Source organism: Suricata suricatta, chromosome 14 (genome assembly GCF_006229205.1).
Source record: "Suricata suricatta isolate VVHF042 chromosome 14, meerkat_22Aug2017_6uvM2_HiC, whole genome shotgun sequence".
NCBI lineage: Eukaryota > Metazoa > Chordata > Mammalia > Carnivora > Herpestidae > Suricata > Suricata suricatta.
Genome location: NC_043713.1, coordinates 80,051,450 through 80,077,641, shown reverse-complemented (window position 1 = coordinate 80,077,641; position 26,192 = coordinate 80,051,450). Strand labels below are relative to the sequence as shown.

Sequence of the window (26,192 nt, the reverse complement as noted above, 5' to 3'; positions counted from 1 at the left end):
ATCTAAAGAGTTGATGACCTGCTTCTCAAATCCAGTTAATTTTTTAAAATGCACTTTATTTTTTTTTAAGTTTGTTTATTTATTTTGAGAGAGAGAGAGAGAGAGCACGAGCAGGGGGGAGGCAGAGAGAGGGAGGGAGAGAATCCCAAGCAGGTTCCAAAGTCTCAGCACAGAGCCTGACGCAGGGCTCGATCTCACAACCCGTGAGATCATGACCTGAGTGGAAAGCAAGAGTCAGATGCTTAACCGACTGAGTTACCCAGACGCCCCTCCTCCCCACAAGAATTGCCCTTTAAGGTTGGGACCCAGAGAATGTAGCTAAGAACAGAACCAAACCGTTACAGAAAAAAATGAGACATGTGGAAGCAGAGACTCATCATAATCTAAATCCCCTGAAATGGAAGTTTGATTGCAACAGCAAGGCATTATTCTTTTGGCGCTTGTACTTTAGTTGTTTTCTGGGAGGCGATGAGTTGGGGATCAGTTCCTGCTTCCCAGGGTCTCTGATGGTCTCTCAAGGGAGCCCGAGCTCTGAACGACAGCTATGTGGTGTTTGCTTCTGTTGTCCGTGACGCTCTGTGAGTCCTTATGTTCCCCCAGAAGGCACTCATAAATTCCTTCTGCACTTGACACATCTTAAATACAGAATCTCTTGTGAAGCTGTTCCTCTCTTCTCTCCTTGGCCTCTTAAATGAATTCAGGTTGTTGATCTTCCTCTAGGCTATGATATGGTGTAGGATGAAGACATGGTGACCCCACGTCTGACTTTTTCCTGGAGACTGCCCATTTTTGATCTGTGTAAACATCTCGTGTCTCCTGCATCTCTCTGCTTATGAATACGAAGAGGCGGATGATAGTTCTAGCTTTGCTGGGATGGAGTAAGGTTCTGAAATGAGACACTCACTACACAAATGAAAAGGCAGGTTATGATCTTAAGATTTCGTGCCTCTTCTGAATCAGCCCTGTGCATCTCGCGAGGCACATAGCGCACGGCCGCGTGTATGGGGTGTTTGCGCGCGCTCTCAGCCTGCTCTTCTCTTTGGGGTCCCCTAGGCCCGGGCTGCCGGGGTGCACCGGGCCGCGCCAAGGTGCTGCATCTGACTGCAGGACCCAAGTGGCGGATGGAAGCTTGCTGTCGGCAGTCCATCCGCCTCCACGCTTTCCTTTCGCCCTCCTCCTCCATCCTGCTGCCTCTCTGTGTCCAGACTCCCCGCCCGCCCCACACCTCCGTCCTCCTCCTTTTCCTTCAGTGGATTCCTCTGCTCCTTGACTTACAGACCTTCCCCTTGCAGATACTGCAACCAGCCACCGCGTACCCACGTCCAGGACTCTCCCCGGCTCAGGCGCCACCCATCTCTGGTCTGAGGAGCAGTGCCAAGGACGTAGTCTGTTGGGGAAGTAGTCGCTGGAGACAAGTGCTGTAGGGAGTTGGGCAGAGGTCCTGAAACATTCCCCCAGCAGTGGGCGCTGGTGGTGGCATGATTTATTCCTTTTTTTCACTCACTAAGTAGTTAATAAGCACAGGCTCTAGGCTGGGTTCTGTTCTAGGGTCTGGGGATGCAGCGGGAAACCAATAAAAGTCATTATTTCTCCTTACAGAGCTTTATGGTCGCCTGGGAGAGACAGACAGTAGAACAAAGAAACGTGTGAGTGTTTGCTGCGTGAGAGGGTGGTGTGCGCTGTGGAGAAGAGGAGGCTGGGCCGGAAAGGAAGGGCGCGCTGGCGGGGTCATTACCATTTTACTCAGGTCTCTCCGCTGCAGCAGCGTTTGAGCAGGGAGTTGAAGGAAGTAAGGGAGAAGCCATACAGATAACCTCAGGAAGAACCTTCCAGACAGAGAGGACAACAGCACCAAAGCCCTGGAGCGGGAACGTGGAATGTGCAGACAGTGCTGTTGGAGGCGAGCAGGCCAAAGGGGAATGTGGGTAGAGTGGTGTGGACGTGCGAGGTGACACAGCGCGCGTGCCTCCCTGGGTCTGGGGAACGGCGCTGGCTTTTCCTGGTGAAAGAGTCCGCGGAAGGTTCTGAGCGCAGGAGGGATGTGATCGTGCTGGCCGCCACGTGGGAGGCTTTCTGTCAGGGGAGGGAGAGGTAGGAGGCCAGCAGAGAGGCACAGCACAGTAGCCCAGCAGATAGATGGCAGGGGCTGTGGGCTGGGGGCAGCAGTGGAGGGGTTGGGTTCTCAAGATATTCTGAAAGTAGAGTCACCAGATTGTGTGGTAAGACAGAGCTGAGGCCAGGCTTGAGCAGTTGGTAGGACGGAGTCATGATTTACCCAGACGGGGAGGCTGGGGGGAATGGGTGTGAGGGCAGGAGATCAACTTCCTTCCTTTCTTTCTTTTTTTTAATTTTTCAAATGTCTTTATTTTATTTTGAGAGAGAGAGACAGAGTGAGCAGGGGAGGGACAGAGAGGGAGACACAGAAGGTGAAGCAGGCTCCAGGCTTTGTGCTGTCAGCACAGAGCCCGACGCGGGGCTCGAACCCATGGACCATGAGATCATGACCTGAGCCGAAGTCGGACGCTTAACCGACTGAGCCACCCAGGCGCCCCTATCAACTTTCATTTTGGACATGTTCAAATTTGTGTGATATTCAAACAGTGTTATGGGTGGAATTGTTTACTGGAATGTTCCTTTCTCGTTTCTCCTTACTATACACTCAGTTCCCAGCCTCAGGGTCATTTTCTCAGGGAAACCTCCCTTGATCCCTGTGCCCATGCCCGGCAGGGTTCTTGTTACCGCTGCACCTAGCAGCAGCCCTTTCCCTGACACTGCCTGCTCTCCTTGGAGGTCCTGGGCACTCGGTGTGGCTGTTGTTTTCATGTTTGTCTCTTGTACCGTGAATTCGCAGAAGCAGATGGCGTTACTAGGTGTCTGTCAGAATAAAGAGAGGTTTTGCTCAGATGACACTAGTGGTGAACAAATAAAGAGATACACTCTGATCCTGCCGCTTTAGGTCTGTTGGGTACGTATTACCCGAGAAAAGAACCCAAAGCAGTCCAGGGGCCCCAGAGAGGCAGGTGGTCCTGTCCGGTGCCTGTACCCCCGGAGGGACTCGGGGGGCCTGGCGCAGAGTCGACAGAAAGGGTGTGTTTGGGCTGAGTGTTGAATATAGGTTGTTTTCAGGAGAGAGAGGGAGTGAGGGAGATGGAGAGAGGGAGGTGAAGACAGGGAGGGAGGAAGGGAGGGAGAGAGGGAAAGCGTGAGAAAGAGAGAGGGAGACGGAGAGAGTGAGAAAGAGGGGGAGAGGAGGAGAGAAAGTGGTATTGGGCCTAGATGCTTTGCATATATTCAATAGGGAGCAGCTCTCTGATGCTTAAAAAGCATGGAGGAATGTTCCTGGCTTTGCTTTGAGATGTTCCTCTTTCTTCCCCTGCTGTCTTCACGTGGAGGCCCTGCTTGAGGACTGTGAATGCACATTTCGGTCTTCCAGACCCTTCTACACACTTGCCCAAGAGGGTCTAATTTGGGGCGGCAGTGATGAACTTTAGAAAAATTTTAGCTCTGAATCTCCTGTTTCTGACTTTAAGACACACACACACACACACACACACACACACACACACACACACACAAAACCCCCACAACACACACCCATACAAGCCCCACACAGCATCATATTAACTGGGGTTATTTTCTCCCAGCTCTTTAAAGCTTGTTTTCCTTGGTAATTTGATTTTTGTTTTCAAAGCCCGTCCTCCTTCCGTTGCGCAAGCCTCTCTCTGTCGTGGTCTGACACGGGCATCGCAGTCCTCTCCCCGACAGCCTCGCAGATGTCCCGGGTCCCGCCAGCCGCCATACAACCCGTGGGTCTCCAGACTCACAGTCTGGTTTGATTTCTTTAAAGTGATTACATCCTGCTCAGGGGAGCTATACCTTCTACTTCGAGATGGTTAGGTTTTATGGAAACGAGACTTGAACTGCACCCCAAAGCCGTGTCTAGAATAATAGTTCTCACAGGTGATCTCTAGCAGAACAGCAGTCCCCAACCAGGGCTCCCGCCTCGTGCTTCCCGTGCTCCAGGTCGGCAGGCCCACGCCGAGGCCGGGATTTTCCGTGCGGCCTGAGCTCCCCGGGGCTGTAACAGAAGAGCTGCCGCCTTCCTGAAGGCAGAGCTTTGCAGTGGTCAGCGGTTCCATTCCGCAAGCTGACCGTTCCGTCCTGGAGAGATTCCTGTTTCCTTTGGGCTGTTTCCCTTCCAGCGTCTCTCTCTGTTCTGTTCTTTGCCCCTCCAGCATCAGGTTTTCCTTTTCAGAGTTGTTTCACTTTGCTGGGGCCACTCGTCTTTACAGAGACTAAGCGCTGAAGGTGCTTTCGGGTACTTTAGCATCTCTGCCTCACCTTTCCCTTTTGCTCTTGACCACCCTTGCTTCTTTCTGTGTCTCCCGTTGTCCTCTGTCTTCTTCACCAGGTGGGCCTGTGCTGTGGCCACCGTTTCTTCCGAGCTCCTGCCTTCCTTAACCTCGGACCGTGCTTTCTTCCAACATCACTGAGCCAACAACTGGCAAAAGAGCCCAATGGCTTTCTTACTGTGACAAGAATTGTCTTTGCTTTAGCCTCTTTCTTCCATGTGCTGCTTTTGAGACCAGTGGCCAGCAACTCATTCCCTCAGTGTTCTTTCCTTGGTTTCTCTGACCTGCAGCCGCACACGCCTGGTTTACTTCTCTTCCTCTTCTTGTGTGTCTTGCTGTTCGCTGTCTTTTCTTCTTCTGACCGGCTAACTCCGGTGGTTCTCCAAGACGTGGTCTGGGCCCTCCACTCATCCTGCTTGAAGTCCACTGTTCCTTGGGGAGCACATCCGTTCTCATGCTGTTCTGGTGAGCCCTAAGCGTATCTTGCTTCTTTTAAATTCCTTCCATATTTCTTGGCAGTCCTGTTTCTTCAAATTTGAGCATTCATACCAAGAGCATGTTATTTTCCCCTTTAAACCAAGTCCCTGTCCCCTCTCCCCTTTACCTCACCATCTCGGGCACTCATGCTGTTTAGCCTCCGGCGCCGTGGGCTGGGATCCTCCGGGCCCCTCTCAACTCCTCTTTGTCCGGCTTCCAGCGTACCTTACCGTTCAACAAGTGCTGTTGATTCTTCTTTCCTAACTTCTTTCTGCTTTTCGAGGATGGAGGGAAACTAGCATTTACTGTCTGCTTGGTGCTGCATTTTGGGCTAGGGAAATCATCTTATCGCATGCCCAGGTCTTGTGGGGTGGGTAGAATAACCCGTGGGTGCCCTGAGAGGCTGAGGCACCTGCTCAGCACCACCCACGTGGGCATGTGTGGAGACAGGAGTTCGTCTGATGCCAGAGGGGCAGGCTCTCATCACCCCAGAAGACACAAGCTGCCCTTTTCCCCTCTGCCCTTCTCCCTCCTCTCACCCTTCATGCAGGTCTGCCCTCAGCATCTCTCGTCTCCCTCTTCTGCTCAGCACCCATCACTGGCTCCCTGTTTCCCACATGAGACACAGCATTTTCATTTTGACGAAGAAACTAAAGCCCAGAAAGAAGTGAGAAACTTGTCCTCAGTGGGCAGATGGTTGGCTGTGGTTTGAACTTCCGGGTAGTGTGGTTCGTCACTCAGCTGTTGAAGATTCTTCTGCCTGGTGTTCAAGGCCTGCCATCATTTCTGTGACTCTGCATCTAACTCCATTTGCCTCCACGTCTTGGCACACGGCTTCTAGACTCATCGACCAGTCTCCTTCACCCTGAAGAACTCTGGCCTCTTAGCCACGTTGCTTGGCTTGCCTAACCTGCTGGGATATCTTTCTTTCTTCCTTGGACCTGTCTACTGCTGTTCTGGTGAGCCCTAAGCGTATCTTGCTTCTTTTAAATTATTCCTTCCATGTTTCTTGGCAGTCTTGTTTCTTCAAATTTGAGCGTTCAGAACAAGCTCTATCCTCCTCCTGCTCCAGGCCTCAGCGCCTCCCAGAAACCCGCTTCAGTGAGTTGGCGCGGGTCTCCCTCCCTAGACTGCACAGCGCAGAATCATTCCGCACGTAATTATAGATTTGTCTTGTACTGTTTGCTGCAGGGTCGTGTGTCAGAACCTGTTCTCCCCTGAGGGACCATGCCTTCTGGTTCATTTCCCTCCTTCCTCTCCACCTCCTTGGAGGAGGGGGCGTCTGGCCTTACAGCAGCATCGAGAAGAGAAGCAGGTCTTGGGTTGATTTTGTCCGTCCTCTTCCTAAGTGCTTATCCGTCAGCCGGGGCCTCCTCTGGCTCTGAGAGTCTGCAGCCGCCCCTTCGTGCTCGGGGGGTGCTGGGACGCCATCGGGACGGGCTGCCCAAAATCCACAGCAGAGAAACGGTGACAGGCTGTGCGGCGTGGTATCAGGATGCGAGGGCTTTCCCCCGCCCGCAGTGCCTGGCGACACAGCAGAGTTTGCGGCGGAGGGGACGGGATGAGAAATTGCAGTGTCCTCTGCACAGGCCAGTGCTGGAGGGACACAGAGGGTCATTCAGACCCGGCAGAAGGCCTGGTTTTGGATCCTGCCCTGGTGGTGATGCTGTCTTACTCATCACGGCTCAGAGCCGTGGAGCCTGTCGGGCAGCCGGCCTTTCTCAGCTCCCTCTCCGGCCTTCAGGGGGCCGCAGCCACGAGTGGGGGGGGGGCTCGTAGGAGCTTTTACACTTTTATTATTCCACTCATGAAAAACCTCCTTTTATCATTGAATCTTTCGAACACCCTACAAAAGTAGGGACCTTCTCTTTCCTCTGCCTGCAACTTTGACACTTGCAAACATTTTGTTAATCTTGTTTCCTCCATTTCCGCCCCTCCTGCCCCCGTCCAGTGTATATGCCCTTGTAGTTCTGTTCTTAAAGGCAAGGTCATTGTGCGGTTGGTTTGGTCTGGCCTTGGTGGTTAGTGGCGTTACTCGTGTGATGTGTCCCTGTTGCCCGGAGCAGCGCAGGCAGAATGGTCACTGGGCCGATGTCATTGTCGTGGTAGCTGGGGATGCGTGCTTCTGCCCGTGGGTTTGCTGCCTGCCTGTCTCCCCCGATCCTGCTCCTCCGTTTGGATTCCTGACATTCTGGTCAAGAGCCAGGTCCACTGGTTTTTGATCAGGGCTTTTGATGGCTCGTGGGGGTCCCATTCGGTCGTTTACCGTGACTGGGGACGCTGCCACTGGCTGCCATGGAGGCTGGCAGGGGCCGCGGGGATGGGAGGCAGGGGTGCTCCCTGGTCACAGATGTTGGGGTAGTTCTGCACGTGAACACTTGTCCCATCCACAGTCGGCCATGCTCCTGGGCACTTTTTTTTTTATCTTTAAAATTTTGTTTTTAAGTCATCTCTACACTGCATGTGGAGCTGGAACTCACAACCCTGAGATCCAGAGTCACACGTCCCCTTGGCTGGGCCAGCCCAGCCCCGGCTCCCGGGCACTTCTAAATAGGCAGCGTGGGTCAGGGAATTGGCTTCTCTTGACGCTTTTAAAGCCTTAAAATCTGACGCAATCCCATTGGTTCTAGATCTGCTTTGACTCCTGCAGTCAGGCAGCGGCAACTGGCCTCTGGCATTTCGAGGGTTTGTCATTTGATCCAGATTCTGTGTATGACTTGGGAAGACAGGATCTTGCAGCCCACATCCCAGCTTTACATTGTCCCTTTTCCTGCCTGTCATTACCATTCGCATCCCTGCCACTGCCTGGTGGAGAATGGCTGGAGACACCGTGACATGTAGCTTGACAGGTCGTCGGCAGCTTGTCTTGTGCCCCCAGGACTGCTGGTGAGGAGGCCGCGGCAGATGAACCATGGAGGGGCTGCGGCGCGCGGGGCCCCCCCTCGCTGGATAGTCCTCTGCTGCTTCCGGCCTCAGGCTGCGCCGGGGCGCAGCACCCCACGGCCGGTGGCAGCTGATCGCCTCGGGTGCACAGGGAAAGTCACCCTTCTGACTTCTTATATGTTCAGCCTCACCCTGGATGGAGGGCAGCCTTCCTCCGTGGGAAACGAAATGTGTTCAGACAGCTCGGGCCCCAGGCACAGATGAGAACGGGCTAACGGGCACTGAGGAGGGAGCCGGGGGGAGAGACACACAGTTAGTCCTTATTAGTTTGTGACAGCTGCCAGCCACTGCCAGTTAGCACCTACTGTGCCTGGGACCAGGCGCTCTGGGGCTTGTCCCTTCTGGAAGACTCTGGGGCCCAAAAGTCTGTCTCAGCCTTCATGCAGTTCCGACCCCAAATCCGCATGAAGGCAGCGATTAGTAACTTGATACAGGAAAAGGGAGCCCCTGACTGACCTGAGTAGATGGTCTAACCAACATGCCATGTTTTTGGACCTTTCATAGTGATCTCACTTAACTCTTACAATGACCCTGTGGGCTAGGTAATTAGGATTTTCCACACTTTCCACTTGAGGAAGCTGAGGCACAGACAGACCGGCTGAGGCTGGAGGCAGAGAGGAGGCGGCGTGTGAGTTCTGAAAAGCTGGGACTTGGTTGCAGGCAGGGGTGGATGCTGAGGAAACCGAACAGGGAGGGTCTGGGTGAAATTCGCCTTTTACGGAGCTAGCTCAGCCCTGTGCCTCCGTCAGCCAGTGTCACACGAAGTGTGCTTTGTAAGCGAGTGCTTGAAGGGCTCACCGTCAGGTTTGTTTTGAATCAAGCGGCTAATTATTTCCTAGCCACCCCCACCTCGTAGCTTTGGTTGATGTTTCTCTTCACTTGGTTGACTTTTAAGTGCTCGAGTCAGTTTACAGGGTTTGATCTTCTATTTGAACCTCATCTTAATGTCTGAAAATCAAGGTCGAGCCTTCTTCTAACACAGCAGTATTGCTCGGTAAGACTGGCTCACAGTACAGAGGAAATGCCACCTCAGAAGGCAGATGGCCTTCATGACTTAACCTGAGCTCACTTTAAGAATTGGAGTGACCGTCTCATCACCTGAGTTCTGTGTATGTTGTAGTTCAGTCCTTCCCAGGTTTCAGCTGGGTAACCACTTTTGTAATGAGCTGTGTGTCGAGACCAAATATTGCATTTTCAAACTGAGAGTCAAATAGCAATTTAAAATCCCGACTTTCATACCTGTCTGTGAAATTCAGATAAACGAAATGGAAATCTAGTGGGCCACTGTGTTATGAAATATTGACTGTTGCTCCTTATAGAAACCTTTGTGGGCTAACCATTTTGGAATTTATATATATATATATGTCTAGCACACATACTTTCTTAACCTTTATTTAATCTGCCTTCCTCTTTCTTGATTTGCCATTTTTTTTAATGTCTATTTATTTTTGAGAGAGAGAGCATGACTGGGAGAGGGGTAGAGAGAGGGAGACATGGACTCTGAAGCAGGATCCAGGCTCTGAGCTGTCAGCACAGAGCCCAACATGGGGCTTGAACTCATGAGCAGTGAGATCATGACCTGAGCCAAAGTCGGATGCTCAACCTTCTGAGCCACCCACGCACCCTTTGATTTGCCCATTTGTGATTTCCACTTACAAATTAGACTTTAGAAATTAATGGTCCCTCAAAGAGGTACTTTTTGTAATTTTGAAAATAAAATCTTACCTCTTGAACATGCTTCAGCCTGGCTTGTCCACCCTCATGTCTGTTTCTGTAGACAGTCCTTGTCCGAGTCCCCACAGCCCCTTGTCCGCTGGGACTGGCCCCGCGGTGGCCCTTCCTGATCGTGTTCCCCACCTCCTTTCCTTGACGAGGAATGAGTTCCTCCTGCCCACTTGCCCCAGGAGCCCTGCTACCTGGCTGGGGGAAACGTAGCGAGCCGGTGTTTGTGGAGGCGCAAGCAGACGCAGGCTGGCTGCCTAGGGCACTAACGTGGGCTTCTGGCATAGGAGGAACAACACTGGCATGCCCATGATCCGGTGGTACCCAGCACCACTTCTGGTGGATCCAAACTTGAGAGGTAATGTGAGTGGTAAAAGGAGGCAGCAGATCATAAAGTCAAGAGCATGATCACAGCTATTACTTACATGCTCATTGAGTTTCAATCTTTTTTTAATTTTAAGTTTATTTTTGTTTTTTTAGTAATCTCTACACCCAGTGTGAAGCCCGAACCCATGACTCCGAGGTCGAGAGTCATGAGTTCTTCCGACTGAGCCGGCCAGGGGTGCCCCAGCTTTCATTCTTAATCATTGTTATTTTAAAAGGTTTCTGGGGCGCCTGGGGGGCTCAGTCGGTTGAGCGTCCAGCTTCGGCTCAGGTCATGATCTCACGGTTCGTGGGTTCGAGCCCCGCGTCAGGCTCTGTGCTGACAGCTCAGAGCCTGGAGCCTGCTTCGGATTCTGTACCTCCCTCTCTCTCTGACCTTCCCTTGCTCATGCTGGCTCTGTCTCTCAAACAAACAAACAAACAAACAAACAAAAAACAAAAAAAAGATAAAAGGTTTCTTAGGTGCCCCTGGGGGGCTCAGTCGGTTAAGGGTCCCACTTCAGCTCAGGTCATGATCTCACAGCTTGTGAGTTCAAGCCCTGCGTCAGGCTCTGTGCTGAAAGCTCAATGCCTGGTGCCCGTCTTCAGATTCTGTGTCTCCTCTCTCTGACCCTCCCCTGCTCATGCTGTTTCTCTCTTTCTCTCTCAAAAATAAATAAAACATTAAAACAAAAATTAAAAAAAAATTATTCAGTGTAAAAAATTTTAGGCAAAAAAAAGTTTAAAAAATGAAATAAAGACTTCATAATCCCGGTACCCTGAAAAAAAAAACACTGCTTTTTTGGTGCATATTCTTTTGTCGTTTCTTATATATATAGGCGAATGCAAACATCCAGCTTACGTAACATACTGTTTTGGAAGTTTGACCTTCTTTTCACTTAACACTTCCTCTGATCACTTTTTCAAGGCATTAAAAATTCTCTTAAGAACATTTTTTTAAATGGCCGCAGAGCATTCGTTTGTGTGATTTAATGGTAGTGCTAGCCAAGCTGTCCTTTCTTCTTCGAGACGGTTCTTGGCACCGTTGACACGGCGTTAAGATGCGCTTTCCTGTAGCTGGCGCCCGCGGCTCTGAACATTTCTGAGGATAACGTTCCTAAAGCAGAAATGCTGAGCCGGCCTTTTTTTTTTTTTTTTTTTTTTTAAAGCTTTCGACATGCAATAATGTTGACTTTTTTTCTCTCCAGACACTACAGCAACAGGAGTGCAAACTTCTCTACAGCCGAAAAGAGGGTCAGAGGCAAGAAAATAAGAACAAAAACAGATATAAAAACATCCTGCCCTGTAAGTATTTAATATTCTGTTCGGTAATCGCCCCTCTTGGAGAGTTCGATTCCTCGGTGTCCCTGTAGCTTTTCCCAGGGGCTCCGTGACTTCTGAGCAGATCCGAGGCCTTAGGCTCTTTTAATTGTGAACGGTTTCCAAAATCATCAAATGTGACGGGGGTGGGTGGCGGTGTTCACGGAGTCCCCGTGATGCTGGCACCAGGTAAAAGTGCCCGTAGGCGGTCTTGAGCATGTCGTTTCCTTTGTTGATTAACTTTGCCTAAGAGTGAGAATCTCAGGGGTGCCTGGATGGCTCAGTCAGTTAAACATCCGACTTTGGCTCAGGTCATGATCTCAACGGTTCGTGGGTTCGAGCCCCACATCAGGCTCTGTGCTGACAGAGCCTGTTTTCAGATTCTGTGTCTCCCTCTCTCTCTGCCCCACTCATGGTCTGTCTCTCTCTTCCTCAAAAATAAATAAACATAAGAAAAAAAAATCTCAGGAGTTGCCATCTGCCAGGGTCAGACCACACCATGACCCTCAGTGGTCCCAGGCTTGTGTCCTTGCCCTGCACGACCCGGCCCGTGGGTCTTGGGGAAGGCACGCCTCTTGCTGGGCCTTCATGGCCTCTCCTGGGGAGTAGGCAGCCTCCTCCCACGGACCCAGACCACGCTGCTCCCTGGGCCTCTGAGCTCAAGGCACAGGGGCTACAGGTGCACACCTACACTTTGCTCTGAAGAGGACCCTGAGGGATTCATAAGACACTTAGTTTCCCAAGTGCTGCCTGGTGGAGCCCCAGTTGGGCCTCAGGGAACAAGAGGAAAGACGGAGGCCTCCGGTGGGGACCTCAGAGACGGCACTAAGCCGTGTCTTAACTCCCCTGTCCAGAGGGCTGGCTCTGTCCTGGTCTCTGCACCCGTGTCACTTTACACCACATGCTCACAGAGCAGGTGTCTATTCTCCCGCTGTCTCAGACCATTTTAGCAAGGTCACAAGCATGCGACCTGGAGTGGGAACCCTCGCGGTCGCTGCTCTGAGCGCCGTGCTCTTGGCGGGGTCTCCAGAGTGGGCTGTGCAAGGCAGCCCACTGGGGTGAGGGGAAGGAACACTTAGAACTTGTCTTGATTTATATCCTTTATCTAAAAAAAGAAAGAAAGAAAAATTTAAATCTGACATACAGATTGATGGCAGTACATGCATAATGTATTTACCAAACTTAAAAATAGGGTGTGTTTGTACATACGTGTGTGTGTATTTCGGTGTTCAGGAACTTCACAGAGTTTATTGCGATGCATGAGCCAATTGGGTGAGCATTGCTCTCGTGTCTCATCGGGGCCAAGCCATTCTGTCGGGTATCTGAAACCTGTTGTTAGTGTGCGTGTGTGTGTGCGCGCGCGTGCGTGTGTGTGTGTGTGTGTGTGATTAGCCGTCTTATCTCTCTTTGTACATACGGACGCATACCTGATACACAGTCACATCACATCCAAACGGTTGTTTGATATGTGTGTGGGTGAGGGTGGGAGAAAGCGGAGGCATTCCTAACAGTGAGAAAAGGCAATAGGAATTTTCGGAGTTCAGTCTGAGCCGCAGCACGGTCCTGATGACCTCGGGGCAGCGCCATCCTGTTTATGCCTGAGTTTTCCTCTGCTCAGGAGGCCTCATGGAACTCATTGGGGCGATGCAGGGATGTAGGAGAAGGTGACAGGAACAGTCATATGCCATATCTGAACAGAGGGCCGTTGCCTTTTCCTCTCTTAAAGGTCCCAGCCAGATGCTTCCTCTTAATTAACATCTTATTTCTTTAGAGATGGGGAGTCCAAGGCGTACAAATGTATCACTAATTCCCATTGTAAAACGAGTTGGTTAGGTAGATTTCTATACCAGTAATGTACTTTAAAAAAAAAATTTTTTTTTTAATTTATTTTTGAGAGACAGAGACAGACTGTGAGCAGGGGAGCAGCAGCAGCAGCAGAGAGAGAGAGAGAGAGAGAGAGAGAGAGAGAGAGAGACAGAATTCAAAGCAGGCTCCAGGCTCTGAGTCGTCAGCATAGAGCCTGATGCAGGGCTCGAACCCACGAACCGTGAGATCCTGACCTGAGCTGAAGTTGGACAGTTAGCCAACTGAGCACCCCAGGTGCCCCCCAGTAATGTACTTTTGTACAGAATTTGGTCAGTTGACACTATCAAAATCTTATCTTCTAGATGTTGTATTGCAATGTGCTTCACTTAAAAAAAAAGAGCCACCATTTTTATTATGGAAAGTTTCAAACATATTCAGAAGTAGACAGAATAGTATACAGAACCATACAAACCTGCTGCCCAGCTCCCAACACCGTCAACTCATACCCAGTTCTGTTTTATTTATACTCTGAGCTGCTCCCCCCCCAATTATGTTGAAGCAAATCTCAGACATCATGTGATTTATCTATACTTTACTCTTCCTTTGGTTTAAAAAAAAGTTTTGTTTTGAAATCCTTTTAGACGCACAAGAAGCTATAAAAATATACCGAGGGCTCCCACGTCCCCTTCATCCTGCTTCTCCCAGTGTGTCCACAGCACGTTCCCAAGACCAAGGAGTTGCTATTGCTTCTTTGTTCTTCTTAAAGACGGTATTATGTCCCTGAGACATCCTGTGGTCTTCAGATCATTGTTGTGCTCGTTTAGGATTTTATTTCTTACGTGGTTTTATTATTAAGTGAATAAAACTTGGGCCAGATTGAGGGTTAACTCGTTTGAAATGATTTGTCCTGAAGACGTGGGAGTACTTTTGTGACCGTGGTCTCTTTGTCTTGCAGTCGATCACACCAGAGTTGTGCTCCATGATGGCGATCCCAACGAGCCGGTTTCCGATTACATCAACGCAAACATCATCATGGTAATCCTTGCTCCCACAGTGGTTTTCTGACCAGGCGTTGCTAGCCGTCCTTTGTATTTTGCATCTCTTGTGACCCGAAAGCAACTTTCCAGCGACTGAAGGATTTTCTTCCTAAATTTCTAGCCTGAGTTTGAAACCAAATGCAACAATTCGAAGCCCAAAAAGAGTTACATCGCCACCCAAGGCTGCCTGCAGAACACGGTGAATGACTTCTGGCGGATGGTGTTTCAGGAGAACTCGCGAGTGATTGTCATGACAACGAAAGAGGTGGAGAGAGGAAAGGTACGCCCCGCGCTCTCTGGTGCAGTGTCTGTAAAGCATCAGACGCGTCAGGTCGACCACGTAAGGACTGAATGAACAAATTCGGCTTCCTCTGATGGACGCGCTGGGGGAAAGGGAGTAGAAGAAACGTGTCCAGCAGGCAGGTGGGGCTTTCATTATATTCCTTCTGCTTAGGCTGCACGGTGCTTCTCGGAGCTGTGGGATATATCGTTTTCTTCAAATTTGGAAATGTTGATTATTTCTTCAAACATGGGACACCAGGTGCATGTACATTAGGCTGCTTGACGTTGTCCTGTAGCCCGTGGCGGCTTCACTCATTTTGCTCCACTGGCTTCTTCCCCCTGGTTTCGTTTCAGACACTTCGTTTTGCTGTTATGTCTTCAGGTTGATTTTTTGTCTCCTGCAGTGTGTCATCTGCTGTTAGTACTATTCAGTGTGTTTTCTACAGCAGACACTGTCTTTTTCATCTCTGGAAGTTTTAATTTTTTTAATATGTAAGAATATTTTATTATTATTATTTTAATTTTTAAATTTCATTTGAATTCAAGTTAACATATAGTGTAACAATGATTTCAGGAGCAGTATTTAGCGATTCATCACTTACATATAACACCCAGTGCTCATCCTAACAAGTGCCCTCCTTAATGCCCATCATGCAATTGTTTTTGTTTAAAAAAGTTTTTTTTATTATCTAACATTTATTTGAGAGAGAGAGAGAGAGAGAGCGAGAGAGCGAGCATAAGCAGAGGAGGGGCAGAGAGAGGGAGACACAGAATCTGAGGTAGGCTCCAGGCTCTGAGCTGTCAGCACAGAGCCTGATGTGGGGCTCAAACCCACGAATGTGAGATCATGACCTGAGCTGAAGCCAGACACTTAACCAGCTGAGCCACTCGGGTGCCCTGGTTTTGTTTTTAATGCCATCACTCTTTTTAACTCAAACCTTTTGAACACACAGAATATATTTGTAATAACTGTTTTAATGTCCTTGTTACTAATTCTGTTATACGTGTCTTTTCATTTTTCCTGTTTTTTAGTTGTTCCAGGTGGAAGGGTAAATCTAACCCCTGTTACTTTATTGGATCCCGAGCAGAGGTCCAGGAGGGCATGTGAAAACCCCATCTAGTACCTTGAAAGCATTGGAGTACTAACAACCAGTGATTTCACTGGTCATGTAAAGCATACTTCTCATGACTTGTAGGCGTTTAAAAGTTAATTTGACCACATTATCGTTATGGTTAAAGTTGCCTTTGCCACCATCCCTTGTCCACCCATTGAAAAGCCCCCTTAGCAGTGCGATGTGTATTCTTCCATCCTGTCTTCTTGGCATTTACATACGTACGTGTATGGGAGGCGTTACTATAGGCATACACGTGTGTGCGCGTATTTACCGACCCGTGGGTGCCTGTGGAAGTATGTAGTACCAACTTCTGGAAAGTATTCTGTGTAAAAGTGTTTTCATACATGAATTTTGTTGTGCGTCTCGGCCTCTTTCTTTTCAGTAAGTTGCATGATTCTCCGTGGCAAGGATATACCGTGATTTATTTCACCATTATGTGCGAGCATTTAAGTGTTTCTGTTTTTGCTCTTAACAAGCCGCGCGGAAGTGAATCATCTTATTCCTGCTTGTGTAGGTGTGCGTGTGGCAGGTGTTCTCTAGGGTAGATGTCAAAAAAAGAGATGCTAGCTCCTAGGGTGTGCGTGTTGTAAACTCCAGTGAACGCTGCCAGACTGCCCCGAGGGTCGTCCCAGTGCACAGCGCCCCCAGCTGCGCATGCCCAGCACTCCTCTCCTACACCTTTCATGACCCTTCCGGCTTTTAAAAGCTGTAACGTCCCATACCTACAGAGAAGCGGACGGATCTCACTGAGGAACAGTCATGTGCCTTATTCCAAAGTGAGCACATCTGTGTGGGTTTTTACGTTGGAGAAGTTCTGTGTTTTTGTGTTCTAGTGAAAGTTCTTTGGTGGTTATACTTTAATTGGTTTCCAGAAAATTTTCAGGAAATAGAGCAGTCCTGTCTGTAAGTCAAACCTAAGACAGATGGGTGATTTGGATTTTAGTGCTCTTATGTTATTTTCCTTTCAGTTTTGAAGGGCGGTGTGATTTTGCAAGATTTTCATCATTGTGCTAAGTAGTTTCAGCACTTCTGACAACGTTTGAGGCTAGACCTGGTCAGTATGAAACAAAGGCTTCCTCCAGCGGCTCTGTGCAGTAACAGCAGATGTTCTCAAATTAATGGACAGGTTAAAACTTCTTAGTGTCTGCTTCAGGTGACTGTCACCTGCCCTACGTCTAGAATGGAAAACTGAGCCCTCTGTCCTGCTTGTTGTCCGGTTCATAGGAAGCTGCCTCTTCTCAGGGGACCGGGGGGCATGAAGAAAGGATTCTTGTGTCACTTCAGAGAAATTAGTTTTGGTCCCTTTCAGAAGAGCTGCCGGAAGCTCCTAGAACAAACAGACATTGGCCTAAATCACTGTCCGCCTCTCCTCACCTTCGCCCCCAGGTCTGCCCCTGCTTCCCAGTGATGCTCTTCAGTCCCAGACGGAGAAGATCGTGGACTCACTCTCTTCACAGGTGGTTCAGATAACCTGCTCCCCGGCCCCTAACATTGCACAGGAGAAAACCCAGACTATGGATTCCTTTTGATTCCTGGGCTTTAGTTTAAAAACTGAAGCATTAGCTCTCACATTTTAGAATTTGTCTGCCAAAGTCAGTATCAGAGTTGGAAAACTGGGAGGAGGGCCACAGTGGTCTGCTGATATTTAAAGTCCGCTGAAATGGTGTCAGAGTTATGATTTAATTTTTTGTTCTCTGTTGAGTCTCTTGAGCAGCCAACAGTCACACAATTGATCGGCCAGCAACAGCACTGGGTACCATTAATATTAAAAGTGCTTACTTGGGGGTAATAAAAATTGTATCATATCTGTCAAAGAGGTATTTGGATCTACAGAACGCTGGAGAGAAAGCTGAATATTATTTATTTGGAATAATAATAAAAGACCATGTAAGCTATTGCCAGGCAAAAAAGTTGCACCGTCTGTTAATACTTCTGGTCAGCTTCCTTCTGCCATCCCTCCGTCCCGACCCTCTGGCTTTCCAGTTAATCATTGACTGTGGAGATGCCTGTAACTGCTCTCTATAACCGAATTTCTTTGTCTTCCTAGCATAAAAGGTAAATTTCTCTTGCTGATGTCTCTTGGCTTTTCTCTTGGTGTCTTGGTGGTTGTGGAACGTCCACTCCCAGAAAAAAATCAAAACACAAAAGCCTCCTCTGCCCAGGACACATCCCCAAGTATATACAGACTCATCTCTCATTGAGCTAAGTATCTTCCTCTCTGGCAACAAGACTGATTTATTTGGTGCCATATTTTTCAATCTGTCTGCTCTGAAGCCAACAGCTCTTCCTGGCTTGGCGTTCCCAGGCACCCAGTCAAGCGAAGGTGACGTGTGTAGTAGGTATCAGATGGAGCTGGATATAGAAAAAGCAGCTGGTTCAAAACCGCATCGGTGCTGGAGTTGTTCACACTTGGGTTCGATAAGGCACGGAGCCCTCCTATGCAGGTGCGGAAGCAAACCAGACAGTGTGGCTCCCGGGGGAGCCCATCCGTTTCCAGAGTGATGGCCTGGGTCCCCTCGGAGTGACTGGCAGACCCCTGGGGTCCAGAGTTCAGTAGTGGGTAGCCAGCCCCTCCAGCTGGCCAGTCCCTCCCTCTGCGCCTTTGGTTCCTTAGACAGAAGTAGACAATCCTTGACCGTCCTTTCACGTGCATCCTAGACCGCACGACTCTGCAAAGGCTGACCTCTCTTCCCCCTTCTCTCACCGGCTTTCCAAGCACCTGCTTCTCTTATTTGAACTTATTTTTCCTTTTCTTTGAAATTCTAACAGATGCCACACAGGCCATTTTCTGTATCTTGTTTATTAAGCAGGGCTCAAACATTTATTTTCCGCTGGTTTGGGCTTTTCATTTCAGAGTTCACAGAGGTTGACTGTCTTTTCTCTGATCCCTTCCAGAGTAAGTGTGTCAAATACTGGCCCGACGAGTGTGCCCTGAAAGAATACGGGGTCATGCGCGTTAGGAACGTCAAAGAAAGTGCCGCTCATGACTATACGTTAAGAGAACTTAAACTTTCCAAGGTTGGACAAGTAAGTATATGGTCATATTCTAGAGACTTTGGTAGCTGATTATGGTATCCACCAGTCCTGGGTCCTGGGGTCACTCACGTGTGCACACATCCGTGCTCTTGTTCACTCACGGACCGAGTGTCTTCTGTGTGCCGCACGCGTACTGGGACCGTGGCAACAAGACAGCTGTACTTCATGCCCTCAGAGCCTAAGGAAATGGAAAGTTAAAAACCAGACAACCAACTAAGCTTTCCGATTGTGCTCAGCCCACCAGGGCTGCAGGATGTCATGTTAGAAGTGACTGGGTGCTGGAGGTGGAGTAATCAGGGAGATGACTGTGTCTGAGAGTCCGAGTAACGTCTCTGAGGCTGTATCCCTTCCGCTGAGGGTGGGGGACCCAGGCACCTAAAGTGTTCAGAGAGGAGAGTTCCAGGCAGTGGGAGCAGCAAGTGCAAAGGCCCTGAGGCCTGTTTAATGATCGCATTCCATGGCATCAGATCTTAACTGCACGTAGTTTAAGTTTGTTACTGGGGTGACTAACTTTACAAGATGGTGTTGGATTTGGATTCATTTTCATTTCATGACGAGAGGAGCCTTACTTTCTGAAGCCTTATTGGGGACACAGAGACGAATGAAGGCTTTGTCCTCAAGGAAGTAAAACCTCGTAGCTGTGAGAAGCCGCAGGTACAGAGAGCGCACTGCTGTGGAATTGCAGTCTGAGCGTCCTTCCGGCTGGGGCATCAGGGAGGCTGTCTCAGAAGAGGCAGGGCTTCTCTGTGTGGGTTTCCACCGGAGAAGGCGACAGAGAGAGGGCTCCCAGAGGGAGGTGTCCCCGTGAGCCCTGGCACTGCAGTGCAGACAGAAGGGGAACGGGATTTACGGGGAGCGAAGGCAGGTGGGGAATGAAGGGGACAGACGGGAGAGGGAGGCTGGCCCCAAGTTGGGAAGCGTCTTAACTCTCACCTTAAGAGTGCGAACTCCGTGCACTAGTTAGCCCGGAGCCGGTGGCGATGGTCGTGCCAAGCAACTGCACACACAGCCGCACCAGGGAGGGGTCTGCCGGCCTCCCCTCCGGCTCAGGCCCCGGGGACTCGTGCAGTTGCTCTTTCTTGTTCTGCTTCTCATTCCCGCCTTTGGAAATGACTAGCATGTAAAATGCCGGAACAAGTGGTGGAAGAGGAGCGACGGACATGACGGACGCCTTGAGGTGGCACCTGCGGGACGTAGGTGCAGTTGGGCTCTTGAAGGAGGAGGAGCCAAACACGGTGGGCGGCGGCGCTGTGACGAGGCCGGGGAGCTGGTGGAGGGTGTGGGGGGGGGCAGGGCGTGAGCTGCCCAGGGGAAGGGTGGCGCGGCAGGCGGAAGGGGGCTGCCTGGAGGTAACTGAGCAGACGTGAAGGGGTTTGGTGACAGCGTGGATGAAGGCCAGGGCTGGTGTTATAAGGACGACCCTCAGCTTTCTGACGGGAACGCAGGGTTGGTGGCAGTGGAGTTGAGGAGGGCGGGAGGGTCAGCAACCTCCTAGACGTGTAAATGGTGAGATGCCTTTGAGACATCAAAGCAAAGGGGTCAGGGAGGCAGGAGGGGGGTGGGACCCGGAGCCTTTCGGGGGGTGGAGGGTTAGTCCTTCTGTGGCGGTGGGATGGGAAGAGGAGAAGGTGGCCGCAGATGCAGGCAGAGGAGCCCAAGTGGATTTTCTGTGTGTTCTCTGAGGCCAGGCCATCACCTGGTATTCAAAGGGAATCAGAGACGACCTGTGCGGGGGGGGGAGGAAAGTACTGAGTGGTAACGTAGTAGTAACAGGGGTGGGCAGAATCCAGCCCGATTCGGGCAGCGCCAAGAGCCCTGCCAAGGTGGCAAACCTGAACACTTAGTGACACCAGTCCCCTGGTGTGATTCTTCTCCAAGGACACTTGAGTACAGAACAGAGAAGGTGGGTGGTTGGTTTTGTCCAGGCTTGGGGCTTTGCCCGGGGATGGAGTGGATGGAGCGAGAGTGGAGGGAGAGGAGGTATGCGGTGGAGGGCGGTTGTCAGAATAGGACGCAGAACCAAAGCCCAACAAGGGGGGGGAGGCGGGCGGAGGGTGTGGGAGGGCCCGGCTCTGCTGAGCTCCACGAGGTGGTTGGGGGGCCAGAGAGAGCAGGAAGCCTGGGTAGCTGCTGGGACTTCTTCTTCTTCTTCTTCTTTTTTTTTTAAAATGTTTTATTTATTTATTTTTGAGAGACAGAGAGAGACAGTGCAAGCAGGGGAGGGTCAGAGAGAGAGGGAGATACAGAATCTGAAGTCAGGCTCCAGGCTCTGAGCTGTCAGCACAGAGCTCGATGTGGGGCTCGAACCCATGAACAGTGAGATCATGATCTGAGCCAAAGCCGGACCCTCAACCCACTGAGTCACCCAGGTGCCCCGCTGCTGGGACTTCTGACGTCAGCGAGGGTGTGGTCCTGCCCTGGGTGGTGTCGGCGGAGGTCGGGGGAGGTTTCCTCCGCCGCAGGGATTGAGAGAGAAGCCGGGAAAACACGGCCGAGGCAGCAGACATGAAAGAGGTTTAGAGGACACCGGCCAGAGGCTCCGCGGAGGTCTGCTCAGCCTTAGAGCTCACTGCCATCTTCCTGTGACCAGGCGCGTCTACGAAGCAGGTGGATTTTTCTTCAGTTTTAGTAATAAATCATCCATCTTAACAGAGATTTTTGAACAGCAGGTATAGGAAAGGTTAGCATTTGGGTTTGTGTTTTATACCGGTGGATTCAGGTGCTGACACAGGACAGATTATTTCTCCAGAATTGCTGGTCATGTGTTACCTGCTTTTTATGTAACACATTACATTTTTTCCAAAGTGCTCTGAGGTGATCTCCTTTAAGCTTCCCAACTGGCCAGCAGAGCGCTCTTGGGACAGAGATTTACCAAGGAGGAGCAGCGTGGCCGTGCAGGGAAGCTGGGTCCCCTTCCCTGGCTGTTCTGTGACCCGTGTGGCCCCTGAGCGTTAGCCAGCTGGGAAGACAAATGTTTATTGTGACATCAGGAAGTTAAATGCATGTAATTCAAGAAAAGATCTTGATTCTGGTTTAGATTCCTTGGATGTCTTGGTGGTGGACACTGGCTTAATTACTCTCTCTTTTAAAAATCTCCATTAAAAATGTATGTAGCTTGGGCCACCTTCAGATCCACAGCACGAGCAGGTCACAGTGCACAGTGCTGGTGCGATGGCCTCATCCTGGTAGATCTGGAACGTGGCGCTTTTGGTCTTCTGTTCCCTCTCTGTCTCTCTTTTCTTAATGTTTGTTTATTTATTTTGAGAGACACAGAGAGAGCCAGGGAGAGGGAGGGAGAGAGAATCTCAAGCGGGCCCTGTGCTCTCCATGCAGAGCTACACGTGGGACTCGGACTCCCAAATCGTAAGATCATGACCTGAGCCGAAATCAAGAGTCATATGCGTGGGGCGCCTGGGTGGCTCAGTCGGTTAAGCAGCTGACTTGATGATCTCACGGTTCGTGGGTTCGAGCCCCGCATCCAGCTCTGTGCTGACCATTTGCTCAGAGCCTGGAGCCTGCTTCTGATTCTGTGTCTCCCTCTCCCTCTGACTGTCCCCCGCTCACGCTCTGTGTGTTTCTCTCTTTTTCTCAAAAATAAATAAACATTAAAAAAAAAAAGAGTCATACGTGTAACGAGCTGAGCCACCCAGGTGCCTGGTCTTCTGTAGTCTTGACCTTTATTAACAGTCCCTCTCCTCGGACGAGCACCTGAGGCAGAGTCTGCCGCCACCCCCGAGTAGCAGCTGTGTGTTCGGTCGGTCTTGTTGAATCCTCACGGGGGTGTCGTGAGAGAGCCTATTATTCCCATTTGCAAGGGAAGAAATTGATGCTTGGAGATGTCTGGAGACCACAGGGCCAATGCTGGGATTTGGGCCTAAACTCCACCTTCTCATCTCAAAGCCTGTCTTTTTACCTACTTTGCACTAAACAGAAATTTAAAATACCATGATATTAAAATAAAAGTGGGTGTTTGGGGGAGGGAAGGAGAGCTGGGTATAAAAAGAGAAAGAGGCAGGCGTGTCTGGAGGGATAGCTCCTTTCTCATCTGCTGGGGAGAGAGCCCCGGGACCCGGAGGCCTCCGTTTCACCCCCCCCCCCCCCACTGAGCAGAGCTCTGCGTGGTCGGAGAGGGACGGGGCACAGCCTACCGCGAGGGGCAGAGGTGAGTCAGGTTGTGGCTTCCTGAGCAACACATTGCTACACCGGACATTTTGGCTGATGACAGAGGCAGGAACTCGCCTCCAGGGTTGCTCAGCCAGATCCAGGAGGGATGAACTGGGAAACTTGCCAAGATGACCTTTAAATGGAGCGGTCGGCACGCATGGGCTCTGGGAGGGATCAGAACCGGGTGATTCCTCAGCCCCTTGGTTTATTTAATTCTTTTCTGGTTTTTCTTGGCTCTACTCCAGGGGAATACAGAGAGAACCGTGTGGCAATACCACTTTAGGACCTGGCCGGACCACGGAGTGCCCAGTGACCCCGGGGGCGTGCTGGACTTCCTGGAGGAGGTCCACCACAAGCAAGAGAGCATCGTGGACGCGGGGCCCGTGGTGGTTCACTGCAGGTGACCGGCCCCTGCCCCCTCCCCAGGCTGTGGCCTGGCTGTCTCTTAATGTGCCTATCCATCCCCAGCTCTTGACCGTGGAAGCATTTGCTCTCTGCCTGAGGCCTGCACGGACCGCGCTGAGGGACACGTGGCCCCCAGAGCGATTCTCCCAGTCTGGGGGGGCCGCGGGGCGCTGGTGGGAGCAGGGCAGAGGGCGGCGGCGCCATTCTCAGGGAGCCCTGCTGTCGTCTTGGAATGTCGGCATGGTTTTCCTTGTTTATTTATTTCTGTTGATTGAAAACAGATTTTTAATGTTTATTTGAGAGAGTGTGCGTGCAGGAGGGGGGAGAAAGAGGGGGGGAGAGAGAGAGAGTGTGTGAGAGAGAGAGAATCCCAAGCAGGCTCTGCACTGACAGCCATGGCATGGGGCTCAAACCTGGCCTCATGACCTGAGCCGAAATCAGAGTCTGATGCCCAACCGACTGAGCCCCCCAGCTGCCCCTGGTTTCCTTTTGTAATATAGTGACTTAGGACTCATCACTTTAATTGTGATTGGATTCTCTTCTGGCACAGAAATAAGGTTCATTTTCTCCCCTGATAATATATTTGTTTGCTTTCAAAGATTCGGACCACTCCCCACACAGGCCTCCGAAGGCCATGCCTGTGGGTTCTTGCCACAGTTTACAGCCTGCTGGTGCCCAAGTCTGGGCTTCACGGTTATACTGGGAAAGTTTAGTTTCCCAGATCTCACCCGTGTGTTGGACAGGTAGCCACATGTGAAACTTTATTCCCTTTTTTGAAAAGCTACTGTTGGGGCTCCTGGGTGGCTCAGTCGGTTAAGTGTCTGACTTTGGCTCAGGTTATGATCTCATGGCTCGTGAGTTCGAGTCCCACGTCAGGCTCTGTGCTGACAACTCAGAGCCTGGCCCCTGCTTCGGATTCTGTGTCTCCCTTTCTCTTTGACCCTCCCCTGTTCAGGCTCTGTCTCTCTCTCTCTCTCTCTCAAAAATAAACATTAAGAAAACAATTTTTTTAAAGCTGTTTATTGAGCACTTGCTCTGTGTCAGCCTTTGAGCTTCATGTTTTCCAAACATTACTAACATTTGATGCACATAACATCCCTGTAAGGTGTATACCACTGTCCCCATTTCACAGGTGAGGAAACTGAGGGTCAGAGAGTGTATGGGGCTTGCCTCAGACACATTGTACAGGAGAAGCTGAGCTCCAAGTATAGGTTGGACTCATTCCAAAGCCCTGTGTTCTTAGTTCATCTATTCTCAAATACAAACAGGCAGTCTTATAAATACTCCCCCCCCCAATGAGCAGACCTTGTTTCTGTTAATATTAATAACTTGGTTTTAAGTCTGAAACCCCCATGAATGACTCCATGGCCATTGCTCTTTGTCCTCCCCACAGTGCTGGAATTGGCCGGACAGGGACGTTCATTGTGATTGATATTCTTATTGACATCATCAGAGAGAAAGGTAGGTCATCTGGGGGGCACGAACCTACAGTTGCTGTTTTTAGTTTATGGAAGGAAAATGCTCGTGAAAAGAGCCTAGGGGAGAGAACTTGAATGTAAAACATTCTCACAGAAGCTAGGCTGAAGACTTTGACTGGCAGTATGTTTGCAAGAGAACAAAAGTGATTCTCTTTGAGCGCTTGACATCAACGGAGCCCAGGAGCTGGGGGTCCCAGAGCTGTGGTCTCCGCCCACGCACCGCGTCCTGGCTGACGTCATGGAGCGGTGCTGCTTGGAAAGTGGGGGGTTCCTGACCTCCAGCACCTTCTCAGGTCGTCATCTGGGGGCATTTGGACTGACCAGAGGCCAGCGTGGCCCTCGGATCACGTGCAGTTGGACCGTTAGAGACGGAGTTTGCGTTATCTCTGACTCCGCTAAAAGCTGTGCGTTAACCCCCTTCGTCCTGGCTCTGCAGCGTGTCCCAGCGCCTCATGGCGTTTGCTTTGCAGGTGTCGACTGTGACATTGACGTTCCCAAAACCATTCAGATGGTGCGGTCCCAGAGGTCAGGGATGGTCCAGACAGAAGCGCAGTACCGCTTCATCTACATGGCCGTTCAGCACTACATCGAAACCCTGCAGCGCAGGATCGAGGAGGAGCAGGTACGGCCTGGGCCGGCGTGCACGTGTCCCCGCCCCTTCCTGGGCGGCGCCGGCTCGCTTTCCCTTTGGACAGGGTAGGCCTCCGAGGGACAGCTGTCACTGTTTGGGAACGGGAGCCTCGTTCCCAGCCGGGAAAGGCCTCTCGGAAACCACCCCCGGCCTCAGTGCTGATTTTCAGTGCAGCGCACCTTAGGGAAGGGCGCCCGGCCATTGTCCCGGCCTGGCAGGCTTGGAACTGAAGGCCTCCAAGTCTCCAGCCTCCAGTTTTGATCCGGGCCGTCTTTATCCTGGTCCCATCCCTTAAACGGATGCTTCACTCTTCGTAGCACCCAGCAGTTTGAACATCAATTTGGTTGAGTTGGAAACAGTGAAATTTCAATTTTAATAAGCCCTGCATAATGAAGAAGAATGTGGAATTGGAGCCTTTCCATTTGAAGCTATTCATAACAGACACAAAGCTGAGTTAATTAGAAATCCACTGAGAGGAGGGAAATGAGACTGCTCTTTTGGGGATCTGTGCCTCCCCCCCCCCCCCCAACCACTCCGCTGCAGACTGGCCTGCTTTACCCTGCTCTTGCCTTCCAGAGAACTCGCTTCTCAAAATGGCCCCTGCCAGCGAACTGAAAGACTTGTATTCGCGTTATCAGAGCCTGGTTGGCTCAGCTAGCCTCGTGGGTGCTCAGTTCACTTGAAGACACTGGATGTTTCATTGTACAAAAACGGTTTCAGAAACAGTGTAGGTATAGAAACATAAAGGTCAAATAATCAACAGGTAGCTGGATTCGACCTTTAGTGCGTTAAATCTGACTTGGTGTTAGGAATATTTAGATGGATACTATAGGCTGTTTTCTCTTTGTCTTCCAGTTATAGTTAATTTGGACCAGGGAAGACTCTCATACTAAATACAGAGCGAATGTGGCAACAGTTGGTACAAACTGGAAAATATTCAGGAATGTCGTGAAGCACGTAATGTAACCGTGTGTGGAAAGAGCCAAGGAAGGAGCTCTCTTTAGTTCATTCAGAAGCTTCGGTGTCTTTCCTTGTTCCGGAGACTTCTCCCAGCCGTCTGA

At 50.6% G+C, this 26,192-nt stretch overlaps 1 protein-coding gene across 2 annotated transcripts in view; it reads left to right on the top strand.

Annotated features, from left to right (window-relative positions):
* The window catches only part of PTPN11 (protein tyrosine phosphatase non-receptor type 11), an 83,376-nt gene that overhangs the window by 39,145 nt on the left and 18,039 nt on the right, over positions 1-26,192 (top strand). The window contains exons 7-13 of one of the 2 annotated variants that reach the window (XM_029921750.1): positions 11,066-11,162; positions 13,939-14,018; positions 14,142-14,300; positions 18,313-18,444; positions 22,863-23,017; positions 24,416-24,483; positions 24,971-25,122. In XM_029921750.1, the coding sequence (XP_029777610.1) occupies positions 11,066-11,162; positions 13,939-14,018; positions 14,142-14,300; positions 18,313-18,444; positions 22,863-23,017; positions 24,416-24,483; positions 24,971-25,122 (843 nt within the window). Of the gene's footprint in view, positions 1-11,065; positions 11,163-13,938; positions 14,019-14,141; positions 14,301-18,312; positions 18,445-22,850; positions 23,018-24,415; positions 24,484-24,970; positions 25,123-26,192 lie in introns of both variants that reach the window. The other variant, XM_029921749.1, reaches the window with a different exon arrangement.